This window comes from Marmota flaviventris, chromosome 1, assembly GCF_047511675.1.
Source record: "Marmota flaviventris isolate mMarFla1 chromosome 1, mMarFla1.hap1, whole genome shotgun sequence".
Taxonomy (NCBI): domain Eukaryota; kingdom Metazoa; phylum Chordata; class Mammalia; order Rodentia; family Sciuridae; genus Marmota; species Marmota flaviventris.
The window spans coordinates 59,270,973-59,290,450 of NC_092498.1; the positions used below are offsets into that span (position 1 = coordinate 59,270,973).

A 19,478-nucleotide genomic window follows, 5' to 3' on the forward strand; every position below is an offset into this window, starting at 1 on the left:
TTATTAGGACTTAAATTTGAATCACCAAATTTTTATAGCATTTATGCATTATTAATTATTCAACCACTTGATTTCACATCATCTAGGAAGATTTTATTCTTATGGAAAAGGAAAAATCCCTAAGAATGAATATTAGTAATTAAAAATTTCTACTTTGAATCCAAATAAATATTTAACAGTAGCATCAACAAAATTAGGATACCAGTGAAAATGTTTCAAAGCAGTAATGTTTTTAATTTTTTCCATAAATTCTAACATTACTTTCTTTTTAGCCAAATTGACATGTTACACTAATCAAGTTAGTTGAAATAGTTCCTTATAAAGTCCTAAATTCCCATCTTAATGGAAAACTGCATATCTTTAACAGAACTCAAAAAAATGAACCCTCTATGTCCTGGCAGCTGCTCTATAAAACCATCTCTGAATATTTTTTGCCTATCAGAATTGTGATGGAGAGAGATGGGATTTCTAATTAATGATATTAGATATTATTTAGTCTTGCCTGTATATTGACTCTTTGTGTTTGCTTTAGATTGTAGTGGGTTGTGAAGCCACTTCCTGTGGTGACCTCCATTCTGTGATGTTGGAATACACAAAGGATGCAAGGTTAGTCAAAATAATATTAAATATTTTCCAAATTTAAATACACAATTCAAATGCTTATCGACTTTTAAAGCAGCTGCTTACAGTGAAGGAATCTTATGTATTAAAATGGATGATTCATATGTATTTTCATACAGATTTCCTTTCTATAAAATTTACACATCTTCAAATTTTCTCTTCAAACCAAGAAAATCAACAGCCAAGAAACTTTATATTTAAAAATTAGTAGGACACTAAATTTTTTTCTCAGAGTAGAACTGTTTTATTCATGTTGGTCATTTTCAATCAACCTTAAGAAAATTTTTAACCAATAAATGATCTACATATGCTTCAGTGAAAGTCACATCTCCTAAAACATATTAGCATTTGTGAATAAAAGTCTGATATAGTCCATTTTACCTTGTGACTAGATCTTATTGTCATGCATGCTATTATTTTATTCTGTTATTTGTGAATGTATCCGCATAGTTTTGAAGTTCAGAATATTTCTTATGAGAAATTATTTTCAATTTTTCTTTTTGTGATCTCTAATCATAAATGTTTATGAAACAGGAAGCTTCACATTAATGTGAAGGTAATCCAAAGCATTACCTTCGCATTCAATTAGTTATAAAATTCTCTTATGACTTGCCTAATGCAACTCTTCTGCTTTCTGCAGGTCTGATTCCTGGCAGCTGGTTCAGACCCAATGCCTTCCTTCCTCTTCAAATAGCATTGGCTGTTCCCCTTTCCAGTTCCATGAAGCCACCATCTACAATGCTGTCAACAGCTCCAGCTGGAAGAGGATCACCATCCAGCTGCCCGACCATGTCTCCTCCAGGTAGGTTGCATGTGAAGTTTTGCCTAGTGGAACTCTCTGGCCATCTCTATAGAGTTCATGATAAAGAGAGGCCTTAGTTTTAGTTTTAGCCCTAGGACCCTCTCCTGTTTTCCTACGCTCTTCTTGCCTACCCATGCCCCCAAATAGCAACTGTATGTCCCAGGAAAAAATAAGAAATTATATCTTGTTTGTAAATTATTCATAGATCTCAGATTTCCTTTCAACTATATACCATGCATGTGCCAAACTTATTCAGGCCCTGAATGCCAGACCCTAAACAAAGACTGGAGTTGGCACCAATTCTGCCCCAATGTTCTGCTCTCACAAGACTGTGCTTCTCATCCAGACAGGAGTACCCCCTGGGGTATATGACTGCCAGGTTGCCCAGAGCTGAAAATAAATACAGTGCTGTGCAATCTCTATAGAGCAGCATGCATTTTACTCAAAGATTTGGAAAAGGGTACACCTCCAAAGGAACAAGCAGACACCAAAGTATTATGGAATAGAATAGAAAATTCACATAAAATTTTCAGGAAGACAAAAGCTTCCAGAAAGGCATTTTGGAATATGTTCCCTGAGTCTGAGGGGTACACGTTCACTTACCTCTATCTTTGGGGGACTTCCGAAGTTTGGGAAGCCCTTTTCTCAGGTCCCCTTTCCTAGAGGCAGAGGTTGGGCGCAGCCATGGGAAATATCAGCTTACTGATGACTCTCTCCTGTTCTCTCTGGGTCTCTTCAGTGCGACACAGTTCCGCTGGATCCAGAAAGGGGAAGAAATTGAGAAGCAAAGCTGGGCCATTGACCATGTGTACATTGGAGAGGCTTGCCCCAAGCTCTGCAGTGGACACGGATACTGTACCACTGGCGCCATCTGCATCTGTGATGAGAGTTTCCAAGGTGTGAACCCTGGGCCTTGTTGTTTCAGAACACCAGGAGGTCTCCTTGTCTTAACATGTGTACAGGAGCCCATTAGGAAATGCATAGGAACTCCAGGCTGAGGAGGTCTCCTTGAACACAAAATTATTTATCTTTGGAATTAATTTCCAAGAATAGTTTTATGTTTTCTTCATGGAAGTTTTTTTCTTTTTTCTTTTTTGTTTTTTGCAATACAGAATGAAATCCACTCAGGATATTCTATAAGTTTATAAGTGAATATGAATCCAAATAAATCCACTCAGGATATTCTGTAGTATTTTACATTTCCTATCTTTCATATAACTTCCTGCCCCACCCATACCCCCAACACTGAATTCCACTTCTTGGCCTCTCTCCTTCCTGGCCTAGCTGCCCAACCCTAAATACTTTGTCAATGGCTATTTTCTACGATGCACTTGTCTATATCCACCCTTCCTCAGCCTCTTCCAATAGCAGCTGGCACTGTCCTCCCAAGAAGTAGCTGATAACTCAAGATGCTGTGCTGCCTAGGTCACTTTGTCACTCAAAATAACCTTCATGACTCAAAGACATCCATTCCTTTTCTCTGCATCAGTTTCTAGAGGCCAAGTGTGTATTTGGAATAGTGTCTACTCAGAACCTCACATCACAGGAAAATTTTTGTCAGGTTATTAAGAAGCTTATAACCCTGCTTTCCTTAAATCCAATATTTTTAACAGATCATTACAAAGTTCACCTTACACAATTACCATTATATCCTAATAGCCTAATACCTGCCATATAGCAAGTTAATCCTCTGAATTAATCCATACACTCTCTTATGCTTTATTGTTGACACAGTATATACCCATCCCATTTTCCAGAGTCATTTAATATTTATGACATCTGCACATGTTTCCTATCATGAAAATAATTATACCCACTTAATAGGTAAAGGAACTGAGACTCAGGGAAGTTAAGTGACTAGCCAGACATCACACAGCTAGTAACAGCTGGAGAGAAGACAGTATGGGGTGGTATTTTCCAGTCAACTTTGTTAAGTTCTCATAGATGAGAGATTTCTCCAAAGAGGATCAGAATTATACAACTTTCTCTAGGCATACAAGGTTAAAATCCATATATTTGAATTTCAGAGTAGGATATATTTTGATTTCTTGGTTGATGCTATTTCCTTGCCTCCAGATGAAGTGGCTATGATTAATGTAGACTGCTGCACATCTCTGATGTTAGAAATTACTTAGCCATCTCCTTTCTCCTGTTATCATTGCCACTGAGACCAGCTGGGTCCATCTGTGCATTAGCTAAAGAATTTTAACTTCAGGCAAATTAATGAATCAAATGTCCTCACAAAAAGTCCCAGATGTCTGGAATTTGCCCTCCCCATAAACCAACACTACTTAGCCTTTTGATTTTGAACTTTGGTGGACATTTAGAAAAGATGTACTGTTCAAATCACCTTGCTAACATAGGGTCTTACTTAAATGATAATATTTCAGCTCAGTGTTCTTTGACAGATAACTCCAGTTTATTCAGTATTTGTTTATTTATCCCAGAATTATTATTGAATATCTTAAATGAGCTAAGTATTGTGCTAGGTGCAATGAATTAAGATACAGACTCTGCACTAAGGAATGTAGAGCTGGAAGGAGATCAAGAACATGACTTATTTCTACAAAATCATGCTGGGAGAAAAAGAAATTAGATTGGCCTCTCATGCCAGGTCAAACTTCCTACTGAGACTTATCATTTGTAAACAAGCAAGGCCTGGCCAGATGCTGTGGTATTTCAATAACAGATGCACACAAGCATTAACTACATTGGCACCTACATATTTTAATGAACATTATCTCAAAAATAATGGATGTTTTTCAACAACAAAAAAATAATTATTTCTAGGAGTCTGTGTCTACTTGGTATTTTGCCATTCTTTTTTTTTTTTTTTCTTTTAATGGTGGCACTGGGATTGAACCTAGGACATTGCACATGTCAGGCAAATGCTTTACCACTGAACCCCAGGCCCCAGGCCCTTGCCATTTTTGCAGTAACAATGGCTCAAATCTAAAACTGAATACTTATTCTCTGATGATTCTGCTTGTTCCAGCCAATTCTGATTTCTATGATTATTCTTTTACCCGTAGGTGATGATTGCTCTGTTTTCAGTCACGATCTTCCTAGTTACATTAAAGATAATTTTGAATCAGCAAGAGTCACTGAGGCAAACTGGGAGACCATTCAAGGTGGCGTAATAGGAAGTGGTTGTGGGCAACTGGCACCCTATGCCCATGGAGACTCACTCTATTTTAATGGCTGTCAGATAAGGCAGGCTGCTACCAAACCTCTGGATCTCACTCGAGCAAGGTAACCAAACCCCTGTGTTGTAGTCCAGACGCTGTTAGCTTTGATCTTGAACTTTAAGAAACAGATGTCACCAAATAGTGGAAACCTAAATACTATTCGAATTTGGTGCAAGGAAGCATTATAAGTTTTACCAACTTAGAATAATTTTGCTTAAATTTATTGTAGAATTGTTGTATACTTCTTCACGCATATTGGCTGAGTAGTTGTAACATGGACACATATTGGGAGAAATATCCAAATATAAAAAATCGGCTAGGAAATCCTTATAGATAACTTAATGTTGACCACAGGCAAGAATGTAAAATAAATGTGTTTATGAATATTTTAGGAATGAAGACTTATACCTCTATTTAGCTTAAATTCAGTAAATAGTAATGGTGAATAAATGGATGAGATCTTTAATACTTCACATGCTCTACAGGAATTGGAGATTAGTATAGAATCAAATAGACAGAAATCCTCCAAATGGACTAGGAAAGTAACAAAGAAAAGGAGACCCCAGAAGGTCGAATTTCTTTCTCTACCTGCTCTTCCCATCCATTCTGCCTTAGCCAGAATAGTCACAGTTTTTCATCTATGTAATTCAAGAAAATATTCCAAGACTTTAGAAATGTTACTGAGTACTGGACTGGAATATTCCCTGAATGCTGATGAGTTTTCAGGAGCTATGAGGACATTTGAGATTTAGACATTTGACCAATGAGGTAGATGTTCGCTTTATAAAATATTAGGAATGTATTTTCAGAGGCAGAAAAGCAGGTTTAGTAGTCCTTTATATGGTAAACAATGAAAACAGTATGGATCCCTGTATGATAACCATGGAGATTCTAAAAGTTGTATCCACCATAGGGATGGTGGATAGATGCACGAGACTGTTAATATAAACCACTCATTTCCATTTTTTCCTACCAAAATGATATAGTTAGTCTAGAGACACCTGATGTCTTCCTTGACCCTGTATATGAACAGCTGCACCAAAGCACTTGGTTAACAGTTACACAACATGTGGTAGAAGTAACTTTATTTTAACTTAATTTATGCAAATGTAAGTTTTAAGAAGGTTCTTTATGTGACCATATACTCTAAATAGGGCCATTCTGTAAATCACTAGGAATCTTCTGAGGATATATTTCCTCTATTTAAAAGCTGTGTCTTCTAAGTGCAAGAATGCCTATGAAAAGCAAGAAGATGAGTGGGACAGAGCAGATGTGAGCCAGAGCCTGCATGTTCCTAGTTTTCCTCATCTCTGACATCCAGACAACCTTCTCTAAAATAGACATGATGATTTATCTTTGTCCAGATGCTCTTCTACTTGGAGCTATTTGTAAAAAGCATATTGTATAAATATGGCAATTTTATTTCTTGCCTTCTCCATGTCCTCAGCTGCCCATTTGGTCCATGTTACAATTTGGAAAATAGAAGGTGTTTCAGGTGAAATACTCTAAAAAGATTTCCAGCATCATAAAAAGAAGATCCATCTTGGAAAGTCAAAATTGTTTTCTTTTTTGTAGAAAAGCAGCCTTCTGAGTTATTTTTCACAATTCTAATATAAAAGATAACATAAATAAATTGTATGACTAATATGATTTATTCATATCTATTTTTACTTGATATTCATCCCTTGGCATCATGGAAAATTAGTTCCAGGATTTCCCACAGTTACAGAAACCCATGGATGCTCAAGTCATATAAAATGATGTCGGGGGGCTGGGGTTATGGCATGTGTGAGGCACTGGGTTTGATTCTCAGCACCACATATAAATAAATAAATAAAATAAATGTCCATCAACAACTAAAAAATTATTTTTAAATGATGTAGTATTTGGTCATAACCTATACTAGTTTTTTTTTTCTTTCTTTCTTTCTTTCTTTTTTTTTTTCGGTACTGAGGAATAAACCCAGGGGTGCTTTACCACTGAGCCACATCCCTAGTCATTTTTTTGTTTTGTTTTGTTTTGTTGTTGGAGGGGAGAGTAACCAGGGATTGAATTCAGGGGCATTCAACCACTGAGCCACATCCCCAGCCCTATTTTGTGTTTTATTTAGAGACAGGGTTGCTGAGTACCTCATTTTTGCTGAGGTTGGCCTTGAACTCATGATCTTCCTGCCTCAGCCTCCTAAGCCACTGGGATTACAGGCATGTGCCACAGCACCCAGCTGGACATCATCTATTCTTACCCTCCTATATATTTTAAATCATTTCTAGATCATTTATAATACTAAATGCAACATAAATGTTTTATAAACAGCATCTGTACTATCTTGCTTGGATAATAATAAGAAGACACATTCAATACAGATGTAATTTTTTTCCATATTTTCTGTCTGTAATTAGTTGAATCCACAGGTGCCAAATCTACAGATACAGAGAGCTGATTTTGTGAACTTTAATAAAATGATTAAGAAAGTATCTCTCCTTTGATACATCCTGACTTTTGTTTTAATACAATTTCCACTGTGTTTTTCAGCAAAATTATGTTTGTTCTACAAATTGGGAGCACATCCCAGACAGACAGCTGCAACAGTGACCTGAATGGCCCCCATGCCGTGGACAAGGCAGTGCTGCTGCAGTATAGCGTTAACAACGGCATCACCTGGCATGTCATCGCTCAGCACCAGCCAAAGGACTTCACACAAGCTCAGAGGGTGTCTTACAACGTTCCCCTGTAAGCAGCCTGGTTAGAAATGCATGGTCTCTCTCCTGCTCCCAGAGAATCACAGAGTGTGAGGTGGAGGTTGGGTGAAGTTACTGGACCAGTACCACAAAACTAGGCAGTGCAGAATCAAGACTAATGCAGATCTCCAAAGGTTATGTTACTACCGTCTGTTAGGATAGGAAGCAAGGAAGAAGGGAAAGAGGGAATAGAAAATATCAACTCATACAAAGGCACTTTTTGCATACTTCCCTTTCTTTAAACAGTATTTCTGTTCCTTGGGAAACAGAATTTTTATTTTCTGCTTAGTATGCTAATTTGAAAATTTACTGAGCATAGACGGTCATTATCAGTTTTGCTTAGCATTGTTCACCCACTTCCAGCACAGTGCCTGTCACATGGAGTATTTCATGTTTGTGATCAAATGTGTTGCTATTCCTGGAGCAAGGGAAAAGAGGAAGAGACGTGGAAAAGAAGTACTCCTCATTGAGTGGCTAATAAAATGCTACTTAGAAGAGCACTGACCTAAGCAAATTCCATGCCCAAAGTTGTATTGATTCAACCTATTACAATATCTAAAGTGGGCAAGTTACATCCCAGAAAGTTCTGTTTGCTGGTGTTCAACCTCTTTTTCCTTCTATCTGTGACCCAGGGAGGCACGGATGAAAGGAGTCCTACTGCGCTGGTGGCAACCACGCCACAATGGAACAGGTCATGATCAGTGGGCTTTGGACCATGTGGAGGTCGTCCTGTGAGTATCTGATACATGGCATCCTGTGTCCATTTGAGAAAGGTTTGAAACTCCTTTGATCTGGCATGCTCCCTTGATTCAGTAAGAAATGTTCCTGATAAGAAGGTTCCCACAGGACCACTTTGGCTTACACTCTTCAGCAACGGCAAGCTATAGCTCAAGTCGACAGTGAAATAACAAAGCCCTGAATATATCTTAATGTACCTTAGAAAAAAAATCTTCAGTAAGTAAAACATTTATTTAAGGATTGACATCAGTGGTTAAATTGGATAAAACAAGTCTCCAGGTAAACGGGAAACAATATCTTATGCCAGATCTGGGTTGCCCTATAAAATAGAATGATACCCTAAAAGTGAAGGATCTGTACTGGTCTATATACAGAGTGTTGGTGGCCAACATGCCCAATTACAGCCTCCTATCTTAGCCACAGATGCCCGAGGCATTCTCCATTTAATGGCATGACTGCATCTAGAATACAGAATCTGTGGTTTCCAATCCCCACTGACCAATACCAGCACCCAATGGGCTAAGGGTGTCCCCGCTGGTTTCTCCCATGAAATAGGGCTGTCACTACTTTCCCCTGGCCGGGTTGACTATTCATCCCCTCGCAGAGAGATGACTTGCTTTTTCTCTAACGATCTAGTTCCTGTAGAACTGGAATGCTTATGTCTCGACGGGTTCGAACTGATGGCACCAAGTGGTTGGCAAGGAGAGGCGAATCTTCTCGGTAGATAGGTTCAAATGTTCATTCTGTTTACCAAATCCAAAGTGAAATCAGTCTTGTGGCTGATTTCAGTCATTTTGAAAGCAAATTTAAATGATTGATTGGTAGGAAAACTACCAGATTTGTTTTCTTTCGATCATAGCCATGAGCTGAATTCTTCAGTCTTGAGCTAGCCCTGTCTTAGTTCTCACTGAGGCACCTGCTTGCATGGCATCCATATCAACCCCAACTCCAAGAGCAACCCGGTCCCTACACAAGCCCCCACTGTGCGCTCTGCTGCTTTTGGACAACTTGCTGGGCTCTGCCTCCACAAGACAAAGTTGAAGTTTAAAGGAACAGTCCAGACTCTTTCGAATCTAAACATGAGGCTGATGTTTTACTTAGCTATTGATTTCCACAGATACATTATTCCAGGAAAATAAAATAACTTGGGCTTAACATGAATATACATAGAGTGAGCCCCTAGAGAAATGTCCTCATAGATCAAAATTCAACCCTCAAGTTGTGTTGCCCTGGCTACTTTCCTTACAGAGTAGTGATTCTCAGTCTGATTGAATGTCAGAATCACTTGGGAAGTTTCTGAAAGCATCAAGAAATGTCATAATGTCCAGGCCCATCCCTGTGGATGGTTTAAATTGATCTGCAGTGGGAACTGAGCATCAATCAGTTTTAAAAACACCTCAGGTGATTCCAATAAATTGATTCAGACTCAAATTAGAGTCAATAACCACTCTTATCTCTCAGATTTCCTGCCAAGAAAGTTTGCATTAATGGAGTTTCCTGTGCCTGACAATTCCTGTGGAAACTTCAAAACTTGTCAGTCCTCAGAAGAAAGCAGGATGCTAATTCTACCCTTGATAGACATAAAAATCCTCAGCATATCATACATTTGAGTAGATTTCTTCTCCCACCCAGACAAGCAATTAGAGTTACCTACTTTGGATTTTGGAGACATATCATCACTTCCCTTGGACTAAAATTGAAGAGCAGAAGTACAGACTTCCCTGACATTCAGCAACACAACCCCTCCATAACCTAGAAACAGAGCTTGTTCTCTGCTGCCTATTGACATGCTGCCTCAGAGACTTTCAGAACCCCAACAGGAAGCCTCACATAGCCCCCAAGAGAACCTTCCAGAATACCTAGTGTTGCTATTAATTTGTATAAGCAACTACCAGCATCACAATACTATTATAAAAATGAAATTCAGACACTCTTAGTGTTTCTGGTGTTATTCTGAGGCTACAATATGTATTGTATCACTTCATTTTATTACTTTGAAGAACTTATCACATACCTGTACTTGTCATTATCTCAATCTCTCAGGGCACTAAAATGTTCCAAATGAAAAAAGGCCATCACCACATATACTTGGTATCAACGGTTGTTTTATTCCAAGTCTTCTTTCAGTGAGTCACCTAGAGATTATAACTTCACAAATATTGCCAAACACTTTTTGTGTACATATTTTATATACATAAAACTAAATGCTCTCTCTTCAATGATATTTCAAACATTTATTAAAATTATAGAAGTAACCTTATTTTCCTTCTTTTCCCCACAAAGCTGAATTCAAAAATGAGTTATTTTTGAAAAATATAATCTTAAAGTATATTTTAAGACCTGTTTTTGATGTTTTGTTCTGCTGTCAGTATTCAACATTTCTAGCTACTATACCCTTTCAAAGTACTTCTTTAAGAGTCACAAAAACTTTTAAGCATTCATTAATATGCACTTGGTAGCTCTTCAGCATGATGCATTTATTTAATGAACATAAAATAGTTGTAGAGGAATCAGAAAAAGTAACATATAATAATGTCCCAGAGTGTCTTTCAATCATGTGAGGCGCAAAGAAGCTAGCCAAGGTTTGTGTCATGATTCACAAATATTGCTAATTATAACTTTCCTATGGAAGATGCATATTTTAAAGTAGACAAGTAGAATACTCCCATAAAACCATATTAATTGAGAATATTTTCTCACTTAACAACATGTCTAAAGCAGAATATTTAGTTATATGAGCTGGTAATGTTTGCTCCTCAGGTGCAGAGTGAAGGAGAAACCTGAGGCACACATCTTCAGAGACACAAGCCCTACCTAAATGAATGCTACAAATAGGGCTATTAATATGTTTTTGCAACTAATGGTTGGGGGCATACATTTCACTTACAAATTTTTAAGAATGTATTTTCTAAATGAAGATTGGCCTTACTCTAGCTTTATTATCATAGTTTCGCTTTTTGTGCATGTGCACCAAGGACACATGCTAAAAACCCCTAGAAAGAGAAACTGTGTTCACGCATGGTATCTTACCTTGAATTTAATGTCCATACTGCCCACATTAATCAAAAGGACTGATGAGGTTTGTTAAGAACAAATTCAGCACTTTTGAAAATATTTCAAGGTTTTGAAGTGCATCCTAAATGAACAGGATACATGACATATTTTGAATTCACTAATTTAATTCTCAAAGACTACATGTGAAAAGATTTGAGTTCCATAAATATGGATACACAGAACGACCAGCCCTGTACCATAAAGATAAAAACCACCATTTCAGCATTTAACAAAGTCTCTTATGCTTGTTTGAGAGTGTAATCTTCCCACTCTCATGATGTTTTCCAGTAAAACCTACATATGAAAAGTGCTTCGTGATGATTAGCCCCTGCTAATCTGCCATGTAGCAGATAAACTGAATTGACAGATCATTTTTTTCCAGCCTCACTAGCTTACAAAAACTCCTCATTCCCTAAAGTCTAAATGATGTAGCATAACATGATCATTGACAATCCAGTGTCAGAAACCTAATTTCTCTGAATTCATTTACTAGTGTAGAACATTTGTTTTTCAGTAAATGTTTGTTAATACATTTGGGCAGATCCCTCACAAGATCCATGCTGGTGGGGTTCTTCTTAGGATAGAAGAGAATTGCTTGTCTTAACCTTTTTGTTGGGCACTCATCCTTCTCTCCTAAGAATCTCCCTCACCCAACTATGCATTTCATTCACACATCACATCTCCTGTGTACATGTCTAAGTCACAACCTGTCATGTGTATAATGAAGTGGGCTGATTTTTGCATGTGTACCTTGAAAGCGAATCACTCAGTAAAAAGCTAGCATTTGTGAAATGATTTAATTAAAAGTGAATTATTATCACATTTACTGAGAATTGAGAACCAACATGTTGCTGTGGCCTTAAACACATTTATCAGATTTTAATATAAGTTCCATCATGACCATCCCCTCATGCTATTCATCATCAAGATACTGTCACGTTTTTTGGCACAAATGATTTATGGAGATGAGCATATTACATTTGTTGCAAAGCATATTTATCCTTTATTAAATTTGATTGTGTTATCTGATGTAGCGGACTTCTGCATTTTCAAAGCCCATTCCTTATTATAATCAGGAATTAGTATTTCCTAAAATATAAATAATTGAAAATCAGATAAAATTAATAGTGGTCATTAAACTATTGATTTAATATTTATACTTTATATGCAACATTTATGCCAAATGTAGTACTATGGCTACATGTACCTTGACATATGGTTATGAGCAAATATTGCATGTTGCATTACATTAAAAAGTTAAGTGTATGTATATATCGGGTATAGGAGAATAAGAAATAACTTGTTTAATTTTTATTTTCAAAAGAGATGAAAAATCCTATATTGCGTCTAAACCTGGTCAGACTTTTATGACTAATCACAGTGCTGCATGCATTGAAAGCCATTTTTTAACTTGTGTTATATTTCATTATTTGCTGTCATTGGTTTTCCACTAGAGTAAGGTAAGTCCTCCTCACTAAATCTGGGGAACTGTTTACTCTTACTTTGATCAATGTTACCAAAGTTAACTGAGAAGTTTTGTAGAAGACCTTTGCAACTGAAAATAAAAATCTATGAAAACAGCTATTATAAATGACATTGGGATACAATGGAACATTTGAAACCTGTATCTGTGCAAATTCAAGAGATAGCCAAGTTGAGAGAAGTCTCTAACCTATACAATATGGGTACAACCACGGAGGCCAGAGTGCTCATTAGCATTCCTTCACTGGTCAGCAGATCTGTCTTAGTTTCTCCTCTGTGCCTGGCACTGTATGAAGTGTGCTTGAAGCTCACAGTTTACAAGTTTGTTATGAGGAACGTGACAATAAAAGGTGTGTGTAGAAGATCTAGGAGTCCTGATTAAATGTAATATTTTTCAAAAGACCTATTAGGCTAGAGACACATGAAGGTGACTTGACTTTACAAGTCCATTCTTTTGTTTTGTTTTGTTTAATTTATTTTTTTTAATGTGGTGCTGAGGATTGAACCCAGTGCCTTACACATGCCAGGCAAGTGCTCTACCACTGAGCTATAGCCCCAGCCCCTTTAAAAGTCTATTCTAAGTTAATAAATAAATTAGCAGAGAGGAGTAGATTTATTCATGATATTTTATGAGTTCTAGATCCTGTCCTTAGATAAGACTGGCTACCTTTAATATATACTTAAACTTGTCCACTAGTTAAGATACTTTAAAACTTAAGAAAGAAAGTAAAATGGTTATCATTTCTTGACCATCTATATATGATATTGCAAATTTTCATTTAATCCTTACAACTCCCAGAGATATGCGTTATCAGATATTATTCTCATCTCCATTTAGCTAAGAAGAGAAACAGGAAGTCTTTAGTATATCTGGGGCATTTGGGCCTACACTTACTAATATGTAGTCTTCCCCAAAATGTGTGTTTGTCTTGAAATTCAAATGAATTTCCTCTATGCCAAGGACTAGTCTGAATGGCAGCTTCCATCTTACTCTCACCAATTGTTCTCTGAAAGAAATGTCTAACAGTCCACTGGATTCTTATTTCTACATTCATCTAAATCATCATTTATTGAGCCAATTTTTGATGAAAAATGAGTTAATTACAGACCAGTAAAAATGCCTCAATTTCATGTCAAATTATTCTATTTATCTCCATCTCTCCCATTTCCTTTAGAATCCATTAAAAAATCAGTAGAGGGCTGGGAATGTAGCTCAGTGGTAGAGCACTTGCCTAATATGCACAAGACCCAATACCACACATGCACAAAAAAGAAAAAAAATCAGTTGAATTGTTTTCATAATAACAAATGAGCTAAGATTGTGGATCCAGTAGAGTAATGGTTCTAAAGAGAAGAGAGTCACTAGTTCTTCAAAGATCTTGCACCACCCATATTTCCCATGCAGAATCATAATTCCACATACCATGTAAGTCCCTAAACTCCTTCCACAACAATGGAACTCTAAATTGTATTTTCAGGAATCCCTGATGTTTGTTTTCCCTTCTTTTAATGACTTATTCATAATGGGAGAATTTCTAAAGGGTCCTAGTTCTATCCCCACCAAAACAAATTGACATGTCAAGTGACATAACATGCTTTTGGCATGAGTACTACTGGCTTTCATTGAACTTATTTAAACATTACTTTCCCCTGTATGCAATAAAGAAATAAATCTTTAAAAATCCATTGCACCTATTATTATTGATGAGGTTATCTATAGCTACACATCTATATGTATCAAAAGCAAAAATAGACTCAGACAAACTTCACACAAAAAAAATTGAGTGAATATTAGATTTTTAAACCTATTAAAAACTTTCCTAATATGCAGGCTTGCAAGTTAGACATTTTAGAAGATACAATAACTGCTTATAACCATACCAGTTTATTAAATAGTCCTAGATTTAGACAGCATTTTGTTCTAGCTCTTCATAATGCTTGATTTTAAAAGCCTTATGAACTGGAAGAAAAATCCACCTGACTAGATTCCAACCTAACTGGCTTGAGAGAGATTTATGTTTAACATCACCAAATAACCAGTTAATTTAAAGGATGCTTTAAAAGTCATTTTTTAATATGACCATTTAAACACTAGGCATCTAAAACAAGCACATTATTGAGTGCACTTTAACATTCTCAGGAATCCAAAGATATGGTCATCATACATAAACTTATCCAAAATTAAAGAGTGTCCTATGAATCAATGTGCCTCCTGAATTAGCTATAAACTTCCACCTGGGCTAATTTGCAGGGTATTAAAGATCTGAAATTTGCTAATATTTATCTTCTGACACATAAGGATGGAAAATTTAAATCAGCTCTATAACAAGCCAATAATTACACAGCAAAGTTGCTTTAAAGCCATTAAACATACACCAACTTTTGTTTAAATTAAATGTTCCTTTGTTCCCATATACTGAGGTAGATTTTATGTCAATAATTGAATATCTTGAGTGTTCTATGTTTTTAGTTTTTAATGTGAAAACTAACAGTACCTTTTACTTAATGTAAAGTCTTTTAACTTTTTTCAGTACTTTATATCTTTAAACGTGTTTTCAACAAAATAATCTCATTGCTTTAACTTTGCAATTATTCCTTATAGTTAAAGAGTAATGATTTACGACAGGAATCCAATCAGTAAGTCACCAAAAGTTCAATAAACACACCTTGACCACCCAAGGGTCAGGCAGGAGGCTCAGTGCTGTGGGATGGGGTTGGGGGATCTGGGGGACAGGCAGAAGTTTAGACATGGGGAGAGCCAAGATATGAACATAAACTCCATTCAAAGAAGGAAATTAGTACTATGAGAGTTCAAAGTAGAAAAAAAAATTACTTCTGGAGGGGAGGGGTGAGCAATATAGAAAATGTGATACTTGACCAAGTAGAAATTGAAGATGTGAGCCTGTAATTCCAGTGGCTTGGGAAACTGAGGCAGGAGGGTCGCAAGTTTAAAGCCAGCCTCAGCAACTTAGCGAGGCCCTAAGTGACTTAATGAGACCCTGTCTCTAAATAAAAAATAAATAAATAAAGACTGGGGATGTGCCTCAGTGTTAGTTAAGCACCTCTGGGTTTAATCCCTGGTACAGGAAGGAAGGAACAAGGACCAAAGGAAGGGAAGGAAGGAATTAAAGATGTGATGTTGGAGGTGGTACCAGGAAGGAAGGAAGGAACAAAGGGAGGAATGAAGCAATTAAATGAAGATATGATGTTGGAGGTTGACTAGTGAGTCAGGTAGAAAAGACTTCTGACAAGTCTATGTAGGAAGCAAAGGGGAGAGAAAGCCTGAAAACATCTAGAGAACATGAGATATCTGGTTAAAGTGGCTTATATATCACTCCATCCACAAGAGAATTAGGAATGGTTTTTGAGCAAGGTGAAGCCATCATTCAGGGGAAAGTTTACTGAAAAGGGCGTGTCAAATCAATTGTATGTCTGTATAGGAGAACAGACACACAATTGTGTTATTAAATTGTTCTTTCCTAGCACTTCATGGTTTCTCTGTCAATGGAGTTTCGTTCATACGGGGAGAGAACTGAGATAAGGAGACTAGTTTAGGGGACCACTATAACAGTTTGGGGAAAGGCTATGAGGTGACCTAGGGTGCTGGCAGGAATAGATCAAAAACCAGTCCCAAGATTTTGTGAATAAAGAAGTAACCAGATAGTTTCTCCCGATGTGGATGAGTTCAGTGCATCGGCTCCTTGTCCTTTTTTTGGAACTCAGTTTTACAGAGGCAGCAGTTAGTACTTATAGCTGCTGATGAATAATGGACACATTTGTTGCATCTTCCAACGTGACATTGAAACTGATCAACTTAGGTGATGTATGGAATATCATGGGTAGTTAGGCCACCTGAAGACAAAACCTGAGGGTTTTTTCTTTTTCTTTAAAATGCCTGCAGAGTCTATTCTTTATTTCCGTTTTATAGCATTTTTATAGTAAATCCAGGGTGGAAAGTGATTAGCACTTTATGTTATAAAATACATATATCAATTTCATGTCTATCTTTTAATCAGGTTTTTAACACAGATGTTATTACTTTTTAATTATACATGAAATTGAAATTATGTATTTTGCTTTGAGACAGTTTATTATAAATTTTCAAATGATCAAAGTTAACTATAAAATTCTCTTATTTTAAATTTTCCTATATTTTACAAGTGCTAGTATAATATCCCTAAGTATAATGCTGAGTAAAATAGACTAGGTAAAACAACATCATTTTACACCACACTAGTATATTATTAATGATTGACATTCCAGAAGATTACACTTCTCAGTGAAAAATTATCCTTTTCCTTTGCTTTCCCTAACTCAAATCCATGTCATGTCGATCTTTATGGTGAGATCGCCTCATATGACATTATCCCACTCTGCATGTGTTTTAAGTTTCCTTGTATTAAGGATGAAAGGCTTTGGGACCATGTAGTCAAGAGACTCAGTGAATATGGAAAATATTGATAGGCTCACACTCATAAACCACATATTGATGCGACATATAAATATGTTGTCATTCAGGTCAGTGTGTGAGTATGATTCTTTTCAGTGATGTTATAGATCATGATCTTTTTAAAAATGTGTTTTCCCTGCCAAAACCCTAGCAACATCACTCCCAGTACCATGCAGTTTCCTGCAGGCTTCTGATATTCATTTTGAGTATTTTTACCAGCCTCACACATAGTATGTATGTATCAATGTGTGTATGTAGGGAGAATTCGTAAACATGTTTACAATTAGTTATATATTCAATTTCATCTCCTTTGTATTTTATGACCTCTTTTTAGCATAGTATCCGTTTCATAAATCCCTGTGTATAGAATACCACTACTATTGCTTACTGTTTGAGGAAGACAATGGAATCCAACATTCTAAGAGAAATGTACTTCCTCATTTTGCATCCAGGGACTGCATAAAGTAGGAAGGTTCAACTGACTCATCCAACAAGTTTGCTTTTCTTTGTTTTGCTTTTTAAGCTTTAAGTGAAAATCTTTACTGGAGTGATCAAACTATTTTTCCTAATTGTTAAAGATATATGTAAATAAGATCATGGGCCCAGCATGTACTTCCTCTAAAGTTCGTCAAATAGATGTTTTCAGGAAGAGCTCAAGAATAAAATTAAAATCCGAAAGTGTATGTCTGCTTTTGCTATTAATCAAGAAAAAAAAGGCTTTTTTTTCTGATTCTTTTCTGGTTCTGAAAAGAAAGGGATTTCTTTAGGGCCAAGGGCAGTGGCTGTGGGTATCAGTCTTTAGTTCCTGTGTCCCTGGGTGGTAATGTCAGCATGACCTATGAATCCTGAGAGCTTTCAAATAGCAGGTAACTTAGGATCTAGAATAGATTGACATTCAATGATGGGACTTACATGCTCTTTCTCCTTTCCCTCCCTGCCTGTATCCATTCTCATTTCAACAGCACTCGCAAACAAAATTACATGATGAATTTTTCACGGCAACATGGGCTCAGGCACTTCTACAACAGAAGACGAAGGTCACTTAGGCGACACCCATGAAGAATCAAAAAGATTATTTTTCCTTCCAACATGTGACGTGTTGCTTTCCATTCCTTTAAACCTCTCACCACATCTGATATCAGGAAATATCTGTGAAGGACTTGGTGGTTAACAGAAAGCCCTTCTCCAGACCGAGTGTATACCACTTTCCCACACTGTGAACTAATGACAAGTGACTTATTTGCTCATAAGTAAATGTCTCCATGTTGATGTGTCCGTGAAAATTGTGATCTGTTGTAATATCAGTTACAGTGGCAGTATTGAAAATAAGAAATAGTTTAACTGAAAAAAAAGTTTAAGCACAAAAATTTAAGAGATTTTATGTTTAAAATGGCATTTAGCACAGTATTTAACATTCTTGGTCACAAAGCTATTTAAGTGGACTGTATTTCAGCTTTGTATCATGTTTTATATGATTAAATTATCATCGTTTGTCCTTTATGTATTCTCTTCTACAGTATAACACATTGAAACTGTATTTACGTGTTATGTTGCAATATTTTGCTGCTGAATTTTGATCTACTTATATTCTGCAGAAAGTTAATTGAAATACCTATTCAAGATAATAGTTGTAAAGATATTGTATCTCCTTTAATATACTCCTTAAAATGTACGTTGATCTAGCATTGTTTTGTGGATGAGAAAAATGCTTGACCTTGAGATATTTTCTACTTAAAAATTGTGTATGAAGACCCTGTCTCCCACAAAGGAATTCCCATTTCCTTGTCTACAGATTTCTTTTTTAAAAAGTGTTCTGTGGCTGATTTACTAACAGTAACTGCCATTTTGTGTCTGTGGTAACAAAGTGATTTGTAAAACAGTGGATGTTTTTTCATTGTGTTCTCTTCGTGGGTTGTTTTTCCTGCGGGTCATATTCACATCTTCTTTGGATGAAGTGCAACCAACACCAGCAAGATTATAATGGCCCCTGTATCCCTGACCTCTCTATTAGAATAACTGAAGGCTGCACTCCAGGGTGAGCCATGCTAAAAGCCCATGCTTAAATAAAAATTATGTCCAAAAGCCATTTGAAGTTCATTTGTCTTCATTCATTTTTAATTAAATTTCATGGAGGATTTGTAAGCCTGGTCAGGTTGATGCTGAAGTCAAGTATACATATGATGTTTTTGTTTCATCATTGGTCATAGCAATTATGCTTTTATTTTAGGCATTTTTTTTTCTCTTATTCAGCTTTTTCTACTAACCACTCTGTAGCTACACTAAGAAAAGCCAATAAAGAATTCTGAAAATGACTTTTCTCCCAAGAATTTTCCTAGTGGTTAACACAATGCCTGTCTTACAAGAAGCACTCTCATACATTCATTCAACAAATATTTATTGAGTGC

The 19,478-nt window shown here is 36.5% G+C and overlaps 1 protein-coding gene across 2 annotated transcripts in view; it reads left to right on the top strand.

Annotated features, from left to right (window-relative positions):
• Reln (reelin) overlaps positions 1-19,086 on the top strand; it is a 466,520-nt gene extending 447,434 nt beyond the window's left edge. Inside the window, exons 58-65 of one of the 2 annotated variants that reach the window (XM_027926303.3) lie at positions 533-606; positions 1,262-1,423; positions 2,163-2,320; positions 4,456-4,675; positions 7,144-7,341; positions 7,982-8,080; positions 12,596-12,601; positions 18,036-19,086. In XM_027926303.3, the coding sequence (XP_027782104.3) occupies positions 533-606; positions 1,262-1,423; positions 2,163-2,320; positions 4,456-4,675; positions 7,144-7,341; positions 7,982-8,080; positions 12,596-12,601; positions 18,036-18,132 (1,014 nt within the window). In that variant the 3' untranslated portion in view covers positions 18,133-19,086. The remainder of the gene's footprint in view (positions 1-532; positions 607-1,261; positions 1,424-2,162; positions 2,321-4,455; positions 4,676-7,143; positions 7,342-7,981; positions 8,081-12,595; positions 12,602-18,035) is intronic. The other variant, XM_027926304.3, reaches the window with a different exon arrangement.
• Positions 19,087-19,478: the final 392 nt, after the last annotated feature.